The 19,421-nt window shown below is 37.1% G+C and overlaps 1 protein-coding gene across 3 annotated transcripts in view; it reads right to left on the minus strand.

The window, feature by feature from the left end:
• Positions 1 to 385: 385 nt before the first annotated feature.
• Positions 386 to 19,421, minus strand: part of vegfc (vascular endothelial growth factor c) — a 47,755-nt gene continuing 28,719 nt past the window's right edge. For all 3 annotated transcript variants that reach the window (XM_007564633.2, XM_016677756.1, XM_016677757.1), the window contains exons 5-7: positions 7,413 to 7,549; positions 4,225 to 4,549; positions 386 to 991 (exon numbers count right to left, since the gene is read on the minus strand). In XM_007564633.2, coding sequence (XP_007564695.1) covers positions 883 to 991; positions 4,225 to 4,549; positions 7,413 to 7,549 — 571 coding nt within the window. In that variant the 3' untranslated portion in view covers positions 386 to 882. The remainder of the gene's footprint in view (positions 992 to 4,224; positions 4,550 to 7,412; positions 7,550 to 19,421) is intronic.

The following is a 19,421-nucleotide window of genomic DNA, read 5'->3' on the forward strand; positions in this document are numbered from 1 at the left end:
TCATTTTTAACATTGTATTTTCATACATTTATGCTAGGGGTGCCCAAGTCTAGTTTTCCAGAGCTCCCATCTGCAGCTTTAGATTCCTTCTCTAACACACCTGGACCATTGACTCATTATAAGCCTCTACAGAACTGAATGAGGGAAGTCAACCTTTTGTCTGGGGTGTTTTAGCAGGGATGCACTCCTGATCTGTACCGTCAATGTGGCCCATTGAGGGGGGCCAATATGCTGAAGTGGCCCTCAGTGAAATTGAGTTTGACACCCCTGTCCTAGAGAGACTCTGAAAAGGAGAACAGACACCTGTAAGAAGACACGCCCTTCAGCTGTCCTGTTAGCTGGACCTCATCCTCCCTGCCAATCAACTGCTGCATCCAAGACAAGATTTATTACAACATCCAGGATACTTTATTTTACACACATATACTTAACATACATGATACAAAAATATTGATCACAGTGTATTTTTATAAAAAATACAGAAATTGCAATAAACGAAGGATGAAAATAGCATTTAATAAATAATATAATCAATTTTTCACATCAGAATACTGAGACAGAATTTCCAAATATTTTAAAACGCATTATTTAACCAAGTTCGAGTGTTGACTCTTTTAATCCTGCAGTTCTTCCTCCCGTCTTGTCATTCATTCTCCATTTAAATGTCCTCAAAAGAAAATCAGTGCATTTTTCACCTTTCTATGTTCAATTTCCAATAATTTGCATTCCAATCCCAACGGTTTCCCCAAGTCCATCAGGATCCACTCACTTAGCTGCCACCATGGCTGATAAGAATCCTGTTGACCAGCAGGTCTACAAGTGATAGGTGATGTATTGAACTGTTTAAAGTTTGCATCTTGATGGCGAGTTATGAGCCAGATATTAGTCCAAGCGCCTCCAATGCGAGGGGACACAGCGACACACCTCCTCACTGAAGAAGAAACCTGCTTCACACTTCCGTCTCCTCACCTCACATGGAGGCCTAAGACAACTGCAATTAAAAAAGAAGAAAACAAACAAATGTAACAACAATTAGTCAGAGAATAAAGATGAGGAAAACAGGTGTGGTGTTTTGAGGTCTTTGTCCACTAGCGTTTTATGCGTCTGTTGTGAAAAGTGGCTTTAATGGAGAGAAATGATCAAATGTTCTTGTGTTGGCCTTAAAAATGTTTTCTTACTTGTCCTCAGTTTTCAGAATATACGAAAACAGAAACTTAAATTACAACATAGTAAAATCTTCCCTGTTCCAGATCTTTACGTTCAGTAATCTGAGTTATAGTAACAATTAACAAACATGGTGAAACTGTGCGATCTGTTTTGTTGTTGGTTAAAAAGATTTTTGTCTTTGGCAAAATACTTTTAACCATTTCTCCCACTCACATGTTTATTTTGGTTGTATTTACCCAGAATGCCCTGCTCTCTAGTCCGTTTTCTGCTTTTTGAGTGCTCTCCAGTTCGTTTGTGGTTCACACATGCAGTAAAACCACATCAGAGTTCACTTCAATCGAACCAAGACCTAGATTTTTAGGTAGATCAGAGATTGTTTTTTTGGTCCACATCAGAGTTTGATTGCACATTCACACCTCCCCAAATGAACTGGACTTTCTAGACTACAGTTCAATTAAAGTGGACTAAACAGAACTGGTGTGAAAACAACCTGATTTATCACTTTGAGGTATACTGCCTCGTCTCTTCAATGGATTTTTCTAAATAAACTCTATTCAGTGTCTAAATAAATAGACATTGAAGAAGAAAAACAAACCAGCAGAAACCACTGCACCACCATGACTGATAAGACTGCAATAATTATAATTTGTAACGATTCCTAAACAAGACAATTTCATTATGGCATCATTAATGTTCATCTGCAACCCCGAAATGGAGATACATCCAGCCTTTGTAACCATATCTCTAATTAGCAGACTTCTGTGACTCTAAACAAGGCTAGATGGAAACGTAAAATGGACTGATGTAATCAGAGACATAATCATCTGCACCAATGCCATCAAGCAGTGCTCTCTGATAGCAACAGTAACTACCAACTTACTTATTTCATGAGGTTAAATGTTACAGATGGAATGTAGACGTCATATAGGAAAAAACAACAACTACCAGCAGGGCAGCCTGGCAGCCGCTTCATCCTGCAGGAGCGCAGAGCGAGGGTCGTTACCAAAGTGTTATGCTGAGTGCTCTAACAGCCGAACACAGCAGGTGGTGCGGTTCCTTCAAGAGCAGCCGAGACGGCGCGCATGTGTCAGAGCAAACCGGAGAGTGCGAGTCTGCTGTGTGTGCAGGTGGAAGCAGAGCGGCACTAACGAGACTGAAGAAAAGTAAAACCTGATTTAAGTTGCATAAGCAAATGCTGTGACTCTTTAAGCTAGAGCTGATACATGTGTTTCCTTGACTAGTTTACAGTAATGGGAATTAATCCTGAAGCAAAAAGCAGCTTTGACCCATAAAGAAAGCATCTCTGCTTCTGTTGACTGTAATGCAGCAGAAGTAGGGATGCTAAAACTGATGTAAAAGAATCTAAAACAGGTAAAAATCTCCAAAGAACAGAAAACCATATGTAATTCAGTTCAATTCAATTTAATTGGGCTTTGCATGGCGCAGACCTGGACGCGGCGCGGCCATCCCCAGTTCCAATCCCATCCTTTGCACTGTCCTGTCAAGATACTGTCAAATGAAGGCCAGTATTCCCAAAAAAATCCTTACGTTATAATTTATTGAGCTTACTGTACTGTTTCATAACTAGGATCAGTTTGAATGTATGTATGATTGAACTGAAATATTTTTTTTCGTGAAGTGCCTTGAGATGACATTTGTTGTGAATTGGAGCTATATAAACAAACTGCAGCAGAGAGAAAAAAACAAAAGGAGCCCTCTGTTAGCTTCTAAGTCAGTTTGTTTGATGATGTGAAAAATATGTTGTCACTCAGTGATGTCAGAATATAAGTATGAAATCTGGCCTGTCAAGCCAACTTAAAGTAAGTCAAGATGCGAAAAGAAGATCCCCACACTTCATCTTGTTGCTGCAGCCAAGTTACGTATTTCAATATGTTGGCAGAAGACAACACTACTGAGACAGTTGGGAAATCATATTTCTAATGCATGAATGTGTAAATATCTAATAATGCATGAATGTGTAAATATCTAATAAAAAAAACTATTTGGTTATGGTTACTCAAAGAAAACATTAAGCTAGTGATGAAAAGGAGTCCAAATAAATAAGCAACGCTTTTTGTGCCAGGTCCCAAACTTTGCTGTGTTCATAAATCACTCCCAAACAAGGTCACGAAGGGTCAGAACTGGACAGGATGGATGGATGTGTGTATATGTGTGCGTACTTCCTCCTTTGTGTGGAAGGGAAATTGCTAAGTGACAGCTATGGGAAGTCATTAGCGCACTGGGATCTTATATTTCACACAGAGCTCGATGCTCTGAGCGCTTTGTGCAGCCAGAACAGTGATTTCCTGTGGCTATATGTACATGCTCTGTTCATGTACACACATGTACTAATTAAAATTAGCTTTCATGTGAACATTGGGACCTGAGTGAGGTTTCACGTCCTCCTTCTCCCTCAAATTAAACAAAACTGGTGTCAAATGTTTGTGCAGCAAATATTTTCGTTTATGGCGTTATCATTTTAAAAGATATTAATAAATGTTTCAACCACCTTTCCAATCCCCACATTTAAAGAAAATCAAGTAAATTTACTGTCAACTACAGAAATCTTAGCTACACAAATATAGAAAAATTAATTTATATCAATTTTGCTTGATTTTGGTAATGTAATTTTTTATTATTTTACATGTACGCCTATATTAAAACATACATTTACATTAAGCATGTGGCATATATAAGTATAAATGTATAATAAAATTATATAAATATAACAAGTCTATAAATATATTCAATGTATGAATATAAGCCATTTATTACATTTTACAAACAATATTTTCCGACCTTCGGGGATCAATAAAATATTATATTATCTTACAACACAAAAACATTTGGGACAGAAACATAGCACAGTTGATTGGCACCATATTGTATTTGTTTTTGTAAATGTTCGGGTGCTGGTTGACCTTTGATGGCCTTTAAAATTATAGCGGCACAAACGAGCACAAATGTTTCACACCAATTGTATTTAATTTGACGAAGGTTGGGGTCAGGTGTTAATATCTGGATAAATTCATGCAATGCCTTTACTTTCCTCCTCACCTGCATGTTGCTTGGTGAAACCTTCTTCCTCTCAGAAAACACTTATTTGGTGATTCGTTACATTCACAGGAGCATTTCGTCTTGTTTAGGGGCTGGTGCCTCGGACAGGTCTTATTACACGTGCACTGACAGGTCTCTTTGTTGAAGATGTGGTTCTGGGGGCAGGAAGGAGCAGGCAGCATGTCGCAGACGCACTGGCAAGTGTTTCGGTCCAAGTGTCGCTTAGGCCCACAGTCACGAGTTGGATTTTCAAGACGGCACACACACTGGCAGCTTTCCACATCTAGCTCTTTATCTGGGCCACACAAATCTGATGAGAGTACGTCTGCAGGAATGAAAGGAGAAATGAAAACAAGAGCAGTTTTACTGATATATGCAAAACAATCAGCTCTGATTACTGTGAATAAAGGCTAAAGCAAAAACATGACTTCAATTTTTCCTGATTGATTTTATACAAAGGTAAACAAAATGTTAATAAAACACTATGAATGATGGTGTTTTAAATTTTTACAGCTTCATGTAAAAACTGCAACCACAACAGAGCATAACACATCAACACACTATGAAATTCCTGCACTCTACTTGGATCATCCGTTTCCTCTGGGAGAACACAAATGACTCTATTTCACGAACAGCAGATTATCTTTCAAAAAAAGAAAAAAAGCATGGAGAAAAGCAAGACGTTTCAGAAAAAACAGCAAACAGATCTTCAGTCTGTTCCAGACAGAATCATTATGTGTGTGCATAGTTGTGTGTCCAAGGATGAAACGAACAGATAAAACAGAAAAACACTTTCTGCTGACAAAGCGCAAGATGTTCCCACTCTCTTTGTGCTCTCACTGACTCTAACAATCTAAATCATCGCTCTGACTTCTAAGTGGCGTTCTTATTTTCCCACAGAAAAGTCTGCGCTCAGGCTGAGAACAAAGTTCTTAACTTTTGTTTTTGAACACCATTATGATACACAGCATGCTGCAGGCATGCAGATCTAGATCTGCGGCTGTGCTGAATGCAATAGGCTGTAGACGAGGCAGCGAGCAGAGCTGCGCCCCACACTGACTAACTGCATCTTAAGACCTGAAATAAAATTATTTATATTGGGTTGTCTACTGGCTGCAAGGAAATGTATCTTTTTGCCAAAGCACTCAAGTTTATTTTTCTTTTATTATGTTTCTAAATTAGAAATAGCCCTAAAATATTATTAGCACACATGTAGAGAACTTTTTTTTAGAATACACACTTTCATAATATGAAAACAACTCAAAATGTGTGTTCATGGCTTTATCGTGGCCAGTCACAAGAGACTTAATATTTTCATTTCAGGTTGTATATACTAAGATGTGTTATTGTGGAGGCAATTTAAAGTTAGGTGGTCTATGAGTGTTTGTTAAATGGGGTAAATGGTCCTCAGCCTGAAAAAGTTTCAGAAACTCCGATCTAGAGGGACAGAAACTGTTTGTATCATAAGCAATACACACATTTCCCTTTAGTCCACAAAATGTGCTTAATGCTTACGTAAATGTAAGACCATTTAAAATACTTGGCAAAATCAAAAACAAAGGGACAGCAGCTCCAGTTCTGATTCTCACAAACTTCTAATCTGTCCAATCAGTCTGACAATCAGCCTTTTTCCAGTCAATCAGAATCTGCTTCAAAACTTGAGGAAACAAAACCCATATGTTCAATTCCAAACACTGTTAGCTTGTATTTGTACATGACAGCTATTTGTGGAATCTGGTGCACTGAGGTCTCTGCATTCCTCTGTTTTTATTTGTTGACACGAGATCCACAAAGAGTGTTATCAGAGCCAAACACAAAGTAAGGATTCTACAAACACACATTCAGCAAACACTCTGCAGCCATAAATCCTCCTCAGTGAACACAGGAACTTTCCCCTGCAGCTAAGGACACAGGAACTTGACCTGCTGTAACTGGGTATCACTGTTTTGTGTGTTGTGCAATTTATAGCACACATGCTAACATGCATCACCCAGCTCACACTGACAACACATTTATTTTCAACTTCTTATTTAAACTATGCTGTACTGATGTATTGTATTGTAAGCACTGGCAACATGTCTTTGGTGTACTGGATCTTTTGTCTGTTGACCACTGGCGAATGGTACCAGCACCCACACATCCCAACAAAACATAAACAGGTGTAGCAAATGGATAGATAGTCGTTGGTGATCCACAGCAGGGTCACATTTAGCAAGGGAAAAATCAGCAGACCACTTAAAATGCTTGTTGATTTTGAATATAAAGTCAAATAATCTAAATATTTATTTAACATTTCACACATTTTCTGAGTGTGCAAAACATCTGCAGATCACATTAAATCAATAAGAGCTCTGTCTGAACTATACGGCTTGTTTAGCCTTGATACTTAACCACAGCTGCAACTGTTTGTCTGATCGTATATCAGTGTTAAAACGTCTCTTTAATCCAGCAAGTGTTCAGCATCAGCTCAAACACAGCTTCATACAGTGTTGTTTGTTAGTAAAAGCCGTATGAGTAAGTGCTACATATGCTGTAAAGCATGTGTAGCAAACATGCTACACATGCTACATAGTACACAGTCAACTGTACATACTGCACAGTAATTTAATTTAGTAAAGATAAATTGTAGGAATGCAAGTAATTGATTAATAAGTTAATCTCAAGGTGATTCAACCTTTCAAATAAATAAATATTAATTGATAAGGAGCCATTTTCTTAAAAACTCATATGTTCAACTTCATACCACATCAGCAATTTTTAAATCAGAAGTTGATGCTGATTGAGCGCTATTAAAGTGGAACTTAAGGAATTTGTCGAGTGTTTATATTTCAAAACGGAACCGCATAAAGCGCTTTTTGCATCGCACACTGGTCTTTGTTTCGACTGTTACTTTTCCCATTCTGGTATGGTCCCACCATCTTTATTTCTGCATCAACTGGTTTCACTTAAGGATGACCAGCGGTGCCCTCTGCTGAGTGGCAGTCCAACTGCAACACTGAAAGATCCAAGGGGGTGAATACTTTTTGTAGGCACTGTATCATCTATGAAGATAAAGGTGAGATACATCAACACACAGTTTTTAGGTCATATTGCCGCCTAGATATGATTTAGATTTGTCTGTTGTGCAGAAAAAAAGCCCAAGCAGTGCCAGATGAACTTTTCTTTGTGAAACGGTGTCATACACATACCATGGTGCTGCTGAGGTGATCGTAGATGAAGAAGTGGTGGAGGAGGGGGCTTAACAACCGAAGCCATGCTGATACACTGACACTGCTTGGTGTTCCACACCTGGCCAGGTGGACACGTCCTGTTGGCTAATGCACACCTTTAGAGGGGGAAAAAAAACCAAACAGAAATCTTATAGCAAAATTACAGTTACCAGCCATTTACATGTTTTTCCGTGTGTAGATTACTGGAAATAAAAGACATAAAGCTCTTGTATTTACCAACAGAGTTCTTTAAGGCAACAGTGACAATCAGGTCTATAACCTCGTGATAAAGTTAAACATTTAGCATCTGTAAAAATGATCATTTTTTCTTTGTTGGTTGGCTTCTTTGGTCTCAAACCTTGTTTAAAAGCTTAAATTGACATGGCAATGTCCTGTCTCAACTCGCTTTTTCACCCGATTTCACTGCTAATTCCATCAACCGTGAATATGAGTAGCTATTAAGAAAGTTATTTTCCTTTAATTTAATTTGATGTTTCAGACGGCTGCTAATACAATAGTTACTCTGACTAGTAGTCAAATTAAAATCCCTTTTTAGAGCTTAAAAACTTTCCAACCTTGTGTAAAACCAGTTTTCATGTAATCTTTAAAAAATCTTAAAGTTTTAACATTTGATCAGCAGATATTGACAAGGAAAAACATGAAGAGCTTTAGTTTGATAAATATTACTTGTGTTTATGTGACAGAATATTGACAGAAGAGTTGCTTAGTGTTAGACAATAATCTGCAGAATCGCACACAAATATCTTAGTCAGGGGAAAAATTTCCGAGTTGGCATTTTATTAGGAAGAGGGAGGCTTTAGTGGACGATCTTGGGTGATATGTCTCCAAGTTGCACAATAAAAGAAAACAACAGAATTTTATTTCCTCATGATGTGTTTGAATCTTTATCATTTCCAAGATTTAAGAGCATTGCAGAAACTGTTGTTTTCTGACAGCATAAAGATATCTAGTTTAATGGTTTTAGCTTTAAGAAACTACCACAGTTAGCTGTTTCTTCCATTAAGAAACTGTTTTATTCTGTTTTGTTTAAAAATACACATTCAGGGTTATCCCAGTTAGATTGAAAGTCTTAACTTTGTTTTTATTCCAATAATAATGCAGTTGTGTAAATAATCTTTGTCTTCAGCTTGGAAACTTTAAATGGACAGACATAAAACAGATGGTTTGACTGATCAAATCAACAAATGATGCAAGCAAATTAATATGGAGAAAGAACTGCTGTTTGCTTTGTTACGACCACATGACCTTCAGAGTAAAAATCCCCCAGTTTCTTCTTGCTTATTGCTTCCTAATCAGCCCTTTTCCCTAATGTCTTGTTTACATCATGTCTGGTTTACCTTTACCGCATCTGCCAAAACGACACATGAGCCTCAAAATGTCTCTAGCAAGTAATTCCTGTCTGACAGCTGACAAGACTGTTATTCAGCTTTGGAATGCAACGAAGGTTGCAATGATTTTCCCCTTTGAAGAATTTATGCAACTAATGAACAAAACAGTAAGACAAAACTTTGAATTAAAATCATTAAATTAAAACAGGGGTGGAAATTCACATATTTCGTGTTGATGGTGCAGAGCAGATGGTGTGACATTAGTAGTGCTAATTGCTACTGTGCCATAAAATCTCATACGTAATATGTCAAAAAATGTAAATGTTTACAGTAGTGCTGTTACTCAATTAAGAAAAAATAATCTGATTAATCACACTCTTCGGCTGCAATTAAACACAAACACTATGTTCAGCTTTGTAAGCTTGAAATGTAAAAATGCACGTTTTCAAAAAAAAGTCTCAAACTAAACATCACAGTTTTCAAAGTTTTCATATTCAGAACAGTTAAAAGAAGTCATTTTGTTTCAAACATAATTTAGAAATGGTAATTATGGTTGCGCTTCAGTGGAAGAATAATTCACCGTTGTAATAAGTAGGCTACGTACTACATTGGTTTTATCCAAACATCCATCGATGAGACTTTTAAAACAAAATCTGACGCTCGTCGTTCCTCTTTTCACTCGTGTTTGTGACTTTGCATCATTGACCGCAGTACAAGCCCGTGTAACGCCCCTTCGTGTGCTAGATAACCCTCCGCAGACGAGTCCTACTTTACAGACAAAGTTAATCTGCAACCTTGCCATGTTTGAGTTTCACTTAATTTAGTCATATATACAACTTCTTGTACATGGACACAACAGGGAGTTTAACAAAGTCAAACTTCTCTCCTTTCTTTATGTTGTTTCAAGTCTAAATGAATATCTTGCTAGTCGTAACTGAAATTAAAAACATCACCTTTTTATCAATAATTAAAACATAACTTGATATTCTTCTCACCAAAATTAATGTGTTATTAATTGGTTAACTTCTACATTTTTGTTTTATGATGTTGACTAATTTTTTCATCAAATAATATCTCCAACACAGCATAAAATAATTCATGCTAAGGCTTTTGTTGCATCATTCCACTATGGCTTATTTCTGACAGTGTAACTCAACGTCTGCCAAGACTCAAGCAAACTTTCAGAAACGGCTAATGAGTTTCAGATGGGATTTTTTCCCCCCTAATTTGTCTTTGTAAACTAATTAAACCAAATTAGCACAAAAATTAAGGAATGATCTTCATGCTGAGGTATTCTTAAAGGTTGTGACATGCAGATATCACTAATGAACAGAGAATGAAGTCGTGTCTGTGACATGATGGCAGTGATCACATCTGTCATCATCACGTCTGCATGCAACTGTTGTTCTGTATGCTTTGGTTCACCGTGCTTTTACCCCAGAAAAATAGCAACTCATCTGTTGTGCCATAATAGCTCAATCTTACGGCCTCACAGATCATTTTCTAATAATACTCTAAGAATGCAACTCTGAGCTGTTCAGGCAGAGTGACACAACCATGCAATGTTGCAAAGTAACAAAGTTAACTATGCTTGGTTGAATAAATCACATTAACCTAAACGGTTTTATGCAAAAGCGTAGAGCAGGGGTGTCTGCACGATTCACATGCTGTGACCTTAACATACAATCTCACAACTTCCTCCTGTTCTGCATGGACCCGAACTGCATCCCCACTTGTGCGTATTGTGTCGTCCTGAGGTTTTGGACGTTTTTTAAGTTTTTCTGGATCTGTGCTCTGTAGCCACACTAGAGACTGGAATTAGAAGGGACACTTTGGTTGAAGTTTTGAAATCAGGGAAGATTTCTGCTCAAGTAGTTCAGCTATACCGGTGTGTGATCTGTAGTCATCACAGACGCACTACAAAGACTCTTGTCTGTAACTCCGGATGGGAGATGCATTGAGTCCAGGAGATGATTTGATTGATTTAGACATATTTGAGATGCATTCTGTGCCTAAAGTTGAAAATCTCTGCACCAAGTGGCCATGTGTGTTAATTGTAATCTGTCAAAATGGCAGCTGGCCTTCAGATCAACTGCCATGATGATCTGAAGCAGATGGTCAAAGATGTAAAATATTCAGTTCCTGCTTTCAAATTCCCATTGATAGACCTTCTGTCCCCTGCAAGTGAGGCATTAGCTACCAATAACTACCCAACATAACCTAAAATGTATTCAGTTAAACTACAATGAAGTCTGTTCTGACTTTCTTTAGGTACTTGGGGAAACGATGTCCTGCTTACCCCAGGTTTCCAAGTTTCTAGAGACTGGATCACAAGGTGAAAGGTTGCTCTTCCTGCATGCCACCTGAATTGCTTTATTATTATCTATTATCTCATAACCTACAATGGATTGTGAATATAAGCATCAGAAATATATAAAACGCAATGGAACCAAAAATAAACGCAAACCCAATGCTGAATTTGTCCAGAAATCAGATAGCTTGTTTGGACTTAAACCAGCTGCCAAGAAAAATACTTCTCCTGAAAACACCAACACACACACATGCACGCACACGCGCACACACACACACACACACACATGCACACACACACACACACGGCCAATTATAAGAACCACCACAAAGTGAAAATAGTCTGTATGCAAAGCAACATGTAGGGACTGTTGACTTGGCCACAGAGACAGACAGCATGCAGCGTGTTTGCAGACAGACAAACAGTTTAAACTTTTGAAAGGGTCTGGCGATAAAAAGAAACAGAAGGTGGTTTCAATTAGAGCTGCAGAGCTTCAGACATACACGGGGAGGGAAAAAGAAAAGGAGAAAAGGGAAAGTTAAACGCTGGCTGGTGGGGGAGGTTTTTCACTTCACCTAATGTAAAACATACGGCTGCTTAAGTGTCCATCCTTACATGCTGACTGATTTGTAGGTGTGAAAATGTCTACAATATGTTTTCCTGCAGCCACAGTTGGACCAACTATCCCCTGCTCTGGGTGTGTACATGTGTGTTTATGTCTAAAGTTATTTTGCAACACAAAATTTGTTAGAATTTTAACAGAAGGTTTGCTTTGCTCTGAGACTGGTTAGATTAGAGATTTTTGTTATATTCTTTAATCCTGTTCCTCGATGCCTTTACTTGAATGCATTTGTGATTTTGCTTGAAACAATATTTTTATTATTGCAGCTCGCCTACTTTCTGAACCAAATCGGTTATTTACTGTGCGCTGCAAACCGAAATGACAAAAATGGAAATATAATCCCTTCAATATTAAATAATAAATTATGTCTTTAACACATTTCTACTGTAAATATTGCTGTTTTCTTCCGTGGACAAAGAAATCCTTTTTTTTTTTTTTTTTATGTTACATTTATTTATAGTCTACATAGCATAAATAAATATGTACTACATGATTTGCAGGTATACTTTTTGTACACAGTCTTTACACAATATCAGACAAACTCATGAAAACACAACAAAAAACAGAAATTTATATAAATGGTATAAAAATGTGCAACATTTTTTCCAGTGTCTGACATTAAATCAGACTAAACACCTCCTTTTTAAGGTACATTGGGATTCAAAACAGATTTGTATACAAAAAGAGTTCTTAACAGGGAGATTTTTTAAAACATTTTTCGTCTACAGACTCAAAAAAGGCAAACTGCTGAAAGAACAACACGCTCAGAGCCAAAAATATTAACATTTTCCATTTAACATGAAAAAATAAATAAATATATATAATTGTTTGAACATAATTGTTTGAAGAGTCATTTAAGATAACTTTAAGGCACCTGGATGGTCGACAATCCACTTTCTGATGTCTCATTTGATTTATTTAGATTTTTCTATGATGTCACCCAAGATGGAAGTGTTGAGGTTTTGCTATAAAATACATTCAGAGGTAATTTAACTCAAATGTTGTGAATTAATGTATCGAAGGATTGCAATTGTACTGTATGGCAATACTGAAATCTGAAGAACATAAGATTATGGAAAGAAATAGATATTTTTGGTAATCTTAGCTGAACTACAATTGGAAAAGTTTAGTCTGAGCTGTATGCTCAGGTACATTAAATGAGACATCACATACAACACCACATAATATAGATCAGGGGTGTCCAAAGTGTGGCCCATGGGCCATTTGTGGCCTGTGGATTAAATTTGTGTGGCCTCTGAATACAATTCAAGAATGGCATAAATATGGACATCCAACACTTTGTCATTTTTTTATTATATTTTTTCAGTCTATATATTTTAAACGGAAAATATTAAATACAACACAAATTATTTGTCTTGAGTTATCCTTTTTATTATTATTATTACTATTATTTTATAATTATTACGTTATTATTCGTGCCATAAACATCTGAAATGACTTTACTCAAAAAACACATTTTTGCACACCCATTACATTTGGCTAAATACAGTAAAGTTTGTAAAATAAAATTCTTATGAAAAACATTTTATAGACTTAAAAAATGGAAAATAATAAGTCCAAAAAGTTAAATAACTGTTAAATAACAAATGTAAAATATCACATTTTATTAATTGTTGTGGAGGTAAAAGAGAAAGAATTGACAATAATATTTTTGCATTTTTAATTTTGGAAAAAATTAAAAACTTAGCCCCTGAATACTTTTAGTTTGGACATTTTAGCTGTCAGTTCAACCACTGATATAGATGAATGCTTCAAGCACAGATGATGCAAACGAAAACTTTGGGGTATTCTTCTTCTATTACATGGGGGAGACTTCTCCAGAAGAAGAAGGTGTTTTAGTGTCAGTGACTGATTTATTACCTCACTGGGTGCTTATAAATTCATCCGCTACAAGGTATTGCAACCACCTAAATGTTTTTTTTTACTGAACCAAAAGGATCATTGAGCTGTGAGGTTTCATATAAAAACATCTACACATTCCTGCAGCGCTGATCTGTTTTAATCCAGTCAATTAAACTTAGCTATTGTTCTGTTTTCAGAGGACACGAGCCAAAAAATACATTAGGAGCCGATCCCTGATGGGATCCTGACTGTTAGCTGGTCATTAATCACAGCATGCACACAGGAACATACACATTTCATGGACCTGTGAAGTCAATCTAGAGATAATACAAAACGTGTTTCCTTAAGTAACACCCTCAGTGTGTGCAGAGTTAACAGGAAGCTATCAAAGTAACAATAGCCTTAACCACTCAGCGTTTTTAGGAACACCTCCGGTATCCTCAAACGGCAGAGAGGCACTCAAACGCAAAGGATCAAAACTGAGTCAAAGACTTATTTTAAACAGCCACTTACAGCTGGAACAGAGGGAAACACAAAGGAAAGGAAAATAATCTTTAGACTGGATTAAGGTGCTTTTTCCCCACATGAACTTTTTCCAGTAACCAGGACAATATTCTGGGAACCATAAAACCCCCTGTGTTTCGACTTTTTCTAATAGTTTAAAAAGTCAGACCCTGATATGGAGGGAAAATAGGGAAATGCTAAGCATTCGGAATTGGTTGAAGTTTTCAACAATATAAGTCAGTAGTTTTAGGACTAGGCGATATGGGTTTCATATCAGTCGATATTGATAATTAATATTGATTTATTATTTTTTTATATTTGCCAACAATGTGACCTTTCCAGTTTTATCCACAGTTTCCTCTCAAACGGTTGTTCTCATTTTCTCCTTCCACTCCACACAGTTTTTTTTACTTATTTTATTTTTTATGCAGGATGAGGCACAGGGGTGAAACATAAAACTGATGCTGTATATGTTACTTAAGAGGTTGTTGCTAGGTAACCAAAGAGTGAGTGAGTTGGTTAATACCACTAACATTGCTCTGCCTTCATCTCCCAGAATGCTGTGCGGTTCTGATCTGAGTTCAGTGAAATGATTGAAAATTTCATCAGATGTATTATCTATTGATATTGCTCAGGGTTTTATCGGAAAATATATTGCTACTGATTTACTTTTAGGCCTAATTAGTTTATAACAGTATGAAGTTCATATCTTGTTAACTTTCATTGTGGTAGAGTTTAAATGATTTACATCAGTCTGGAGAAAAAGAAATGATGTCCTCAATTTGATGTATAATATGCTAAGGAACAATTAGCTACAATTCATTAGGATAATGAACCGATTTGTAAGAAACATTGGATGTTGTGTTTGTGGTTTATGCTTCTTTAGGATTCAGCTCTCAGCATTTTTTAATGAATATGTGTGAATAAATAAATGTGGTGGAGCCACGTTTGGAGGCTAACCACAGCTCATTTTTTGTGAATCTCTCCACTTCTTCGTGTCAAGTAAAGACAGCAAGCACCACAAAATCTTAAAAGAAATTCCCCTTGCTAAGAAGTAATTATAATTCAGTTTCACAGTATAAACACTGTGAAAGGATCACAAGTTAATGGCCAGAAGCAGAGGTTTTAATCCTGACCACAGCTGTCTTCTCTCAGCTGAAACCCCATTAAAGTTTGCTACAGTTTCACCTTTCCATGAACTTTTTAGTGACTTTGTAAAAGCTGTAAAGTATAGCTTCTGTGACAATAATAATCAATTAGATTTTTATTGCTAAAGGTCATGACTTTTAAATCTCCCATGGGAGTGTTGTTCCCACTCTCAGCTGTTGAATGAAACCTGCTGCAATAGGAAGAGTTTCACACTTTTCACCAACGTTACTAAAACTTCCAGGAAAATAAGTTTCACCAAAAGATGAAACCTTGGCCTCTTTTTTTATTTTTACTACAAGGTTTATTTGGATTCATCTGGTATTAAGATAAAAGATCCCAAAGAATACGGCATAAATTGAAAAATAAAAACTGCACACAGCGGAAAGAATGCAGTTACAATCCAAAACATGTAGCAAACATACAGCACAGACATTTCGGTATTAGTGGAGGTATTAGTTGTTCAAAGTCAAGGTGAACTTAACTCAAATTAGTCATTTTGGCACCATTTTGAACCGTTACCTGAAATGTATCACGTTTATAGGTTTATTCTCCCCCCATACTTCACACAGATGTCATTCCATGTAATAATAATAACAGAACTGCACATTCATGGACCTTACCACAGGGTCCGCGTTTCATTGGCTAATGCCCATTTGACGTCACTGCGCAGCTACCACGTGCTTGACCGTCTCACACATAGACATCATGGTCTCACAAACAAAAGCTGAACTAGTAAACACATGCTAATGTACATTGCGGACTAGCAGACCGGCAGAAAGTTTTTGCGTTAGGACTCGAAAAAGAATGGTTCTCCACTGTCAGTGGCGTATCTGTTCAGGTGATGTCATTGCATCTTGATCGTATTTGTGGAACTAAAATTCACAGATTTCCAAAATCTGAAACGGGATGCCTTGCTTGGATCAAAGCTTGTGCAGGACCGCATTTGCAGCTCAACCGTCGTAGGATCAATAAGAACAAAGGAGTGCTGGTGTAAGTATTATTGCTTTGCTTTCTTTGTGTTTAGTGAATGGGAATATTCTGAGTGATTGTTTATTCATTTGAGATTCTGCTTTAAAGCTTCAGTAATAAAAACATCCATTATGAAAACCTTTTAGCCAAGTACAGCATAATGGCAGTACCGTTACAACTTCTACACCTTGAAGCCTGTCTGTTACACAGTCTTAGGTTAGCTGAACAGATCAATATGCAATGTGTACCGTAACTGACAAACATTAAAGATTTTATTTTACCTGAAAAGGCTTTTTACGAAACTGTAATCATGTTAGCCACGCTAGCAACAAGTACCGAGTATCAGGCCTAGGCACACTCAAACATTTGCCAACAACAGAAATCACTGATTTCAAAAGTAACCCTCAAAACCAGGAATGCCCGACTTACCCAGCCTTGCAAGAACAACAGGCATCAGTGATCTTGTCCACAGCTACATTTATGCTGAGGGTGTGAGGATCTGCTGTTTTCCACGAAGCTGAAGTTGGTTTCAATTTCTAGCTTCCAATAGCTAAAGGGCGATTCCACTTAATTTTTCACTACCTTCCGTATCTTTAATCAACTCTAGTTTAAAAACTACTACACCTAGAGACTTGAAACTTGGACTGGATTATTCTCCGCTTCAAGCTGAATGAATATAACCATGTTTGGGATTTGTGAAACCCTTTTCTGATTTGTGAAATAAAGTTTGATTATCACCATTTTTTGCATCTCTTTCATACTAGAACTGCTCTAATTAAAAAACAACACCTAGACACTTGAAATTTGTACTAAATTATTCTGCTCTAACAGCAGAATATTTACAACACTGATTGTGATTTGTGAAACCTTTTTCTAATTTGTGACACTTCAATAAAAGTTGATTTTCACAAGTTTTTGGCATCTGGATCACCTTAGATCTGCTCTAATTAAAAAAACTACAACTCCTAGACACTTCAAACCTGGACTAAATTATTCTGTTCTAACAGCAGAATATTTAAAACCATGTTTGGGATTCGTGAAACCTTTTTCTGATTTGTGAAACTTCAATAAATGTTGATTTCAGACATTTTCTGGATCTTGGTCACAAGAGAGCTACTCCAGCTCTAAAACTACAACACCTAGAGTCTTCAAACATGGACTATATTATTCTGCTCCAATAGTATAATATTTTAATCCAGGTTTGGGATTTGTGAAACCTTTATGTGATTTGTGAAACTTCACTAAAGATCAGATTACTATTCATACATGATCCATGCGGTTTTTTTTCAAATTCAGTTATAATTCAAAACCACTTTAATTAACCACTTTAACCAATGGGAAATTAAATGTTGTTGTAACTCATTAATTCTTCAACGAGTTATTGTCGATCATGCTGGCTGTTGTAAGGAAAGAACCTTTACAGGGGTCTATTAAGTGAAGTGAAGTTTCTGTGTACACTAAATGCATTATTCCCGCAAGTCTGAACTGGCAGTGATTTGCGCAGCTTAACAGGAGGGGTCAGGGAACCATTGGACCCTCCACTTTACCGCCCTACCCATTTTTATTTGTTATTTGGGTTCCATCTCCTAACAGGCATAGAGCAAAGTGTCAATAGAACCACAACACGACCTGGTGGGCCGGTCTATCAGTCAAACTTCTTGTGATGCCCACTGGTGTGTGCCCACAAAAGTGAAAAAAGAGCATGCATTTCTTTAAATGTTTATGGGGTTATGATAAGAATATAATTTATTTGTTAACAGGGGTTAAAGACGATGGGTGCAGTAACGGTGTTTCACCGGTAGGTGGTGTATTGGGACTCTGAGCTGCCTGTTGCTCTGCTGTTTCTCATAAGCTGAGAGAAATTGGAGTAACACAAACTGCGTCTCCAGTGTGCTCATTTACTTGAGGTGAGAATAACCCTAAAGTTTATTTTAACTAAGTACTTTTATTATTTGGTACTGTTCGAGGATTGTTTAAGGAAATGTAATGTGTTAAAAGATATTATACGAGTTTTGTTGTGTTTCGGAGCCAGCAGCGGCTAGAGGAAGTAGTCAACAGGCCATGATGCTAGTTGGTTAGCACACACTGTAGCGATGGGAAAGAGCGGGCTACTAGGTGCAACCATAGACATTAATACAGGGGTCCCAAAACTTTTTCCTATGAGGGCCACATAACTTTTCCTTTCTCTGCTGGGAGGCCGGAGTCAGTTTGTAACAAAAAAAGTGTGACGATTGCAGGAGTGCCTAAATGTAAAAATGTATTTTTTTCCAGAAAGCACAATCAAATAACCCTCTCTGGGTTCTTCACAGAAAAAAATCCAGGAAATAAATAACACTATTGATGAAATAAATACCGTATTTTCTGGGCTATAAGCCACAGATATCTCTGCCGCTCCAGGTTTTCCACAACGATGCAGCAGCAGCAGAGGGGGGCGGACGCCCAAAGTTTGAGTCATAACAGGTCAATTGAATATCACATTTATTACGGTTGAAAAAGAAAAAGTTGCCAAGTTTAGATTTAACTGAACTGATTGCGGTAGTTTCCGAACGGTAACTGTAACAGTAAAAGTACTGATCCTTCGTGTCTGCTACTAGCATGGGCTAAATGAAAATAGGCGCTTCCTTCTTCATCTTTAGATCTCACCGGCAGCTTGCATCCATTATTGTTGCACTACTGCCATCTATTGGAACCTAATATCTATGCCTCAAATTCTCATAATGTTCCCAGTATTATTTAAAAAAACTGAAAAAATCTTCTTTTTCCCCTCAATGCGATTTAACTGATCAACAACATTTTCAAATTTCAATTCCCTATTAAAACCTAATTCCATTTTAATGGGTGCTTTCTTTTATTTCCAATTTTGACTTCCAATGATTCACTTCTTGCTAAAGAGCCCCCTGGTGGTTGAAGAAACCACCAATGTGGAGGCGGGCCAGATCCAGCCCGCGGACCGTAGTTTGGGGACCACTGCCTTAAACTCACAGAGCAACCTCACTGATATGCAGCACTGTTCAAAATATTTTTATAAAATATATATTGGTAAGTAGAGATCACAGAGGACTGAAAAGTGATTTTTGGGGATAATGTGCTGAGCTGGAGCAAATAAATCCGGTAGAAATCATCAAAATGTTTTTGTTCTTGTCATGTTTAAATGCACATTTTAAATTCAGGTAAAGATGATACGAGTAAAAATCTAAATGCAGTGTTTGAAAAAATTAAAT

Source organism: Poecilia formosa, unplaced genomic scaffold, assembly GCF_000485575.1.
Source record: "Poecilia formosa unplaced genomic scaffold, Poecilia_formosa-5.1.2 Scaffold164, whole genome shotgun sequence".
NCBI lineage: Eukaryota > Metazoa > Chordata > Actinopteri > Cyprinodontiformes > Poeciliidae > Poecilia > Poecilia formosa.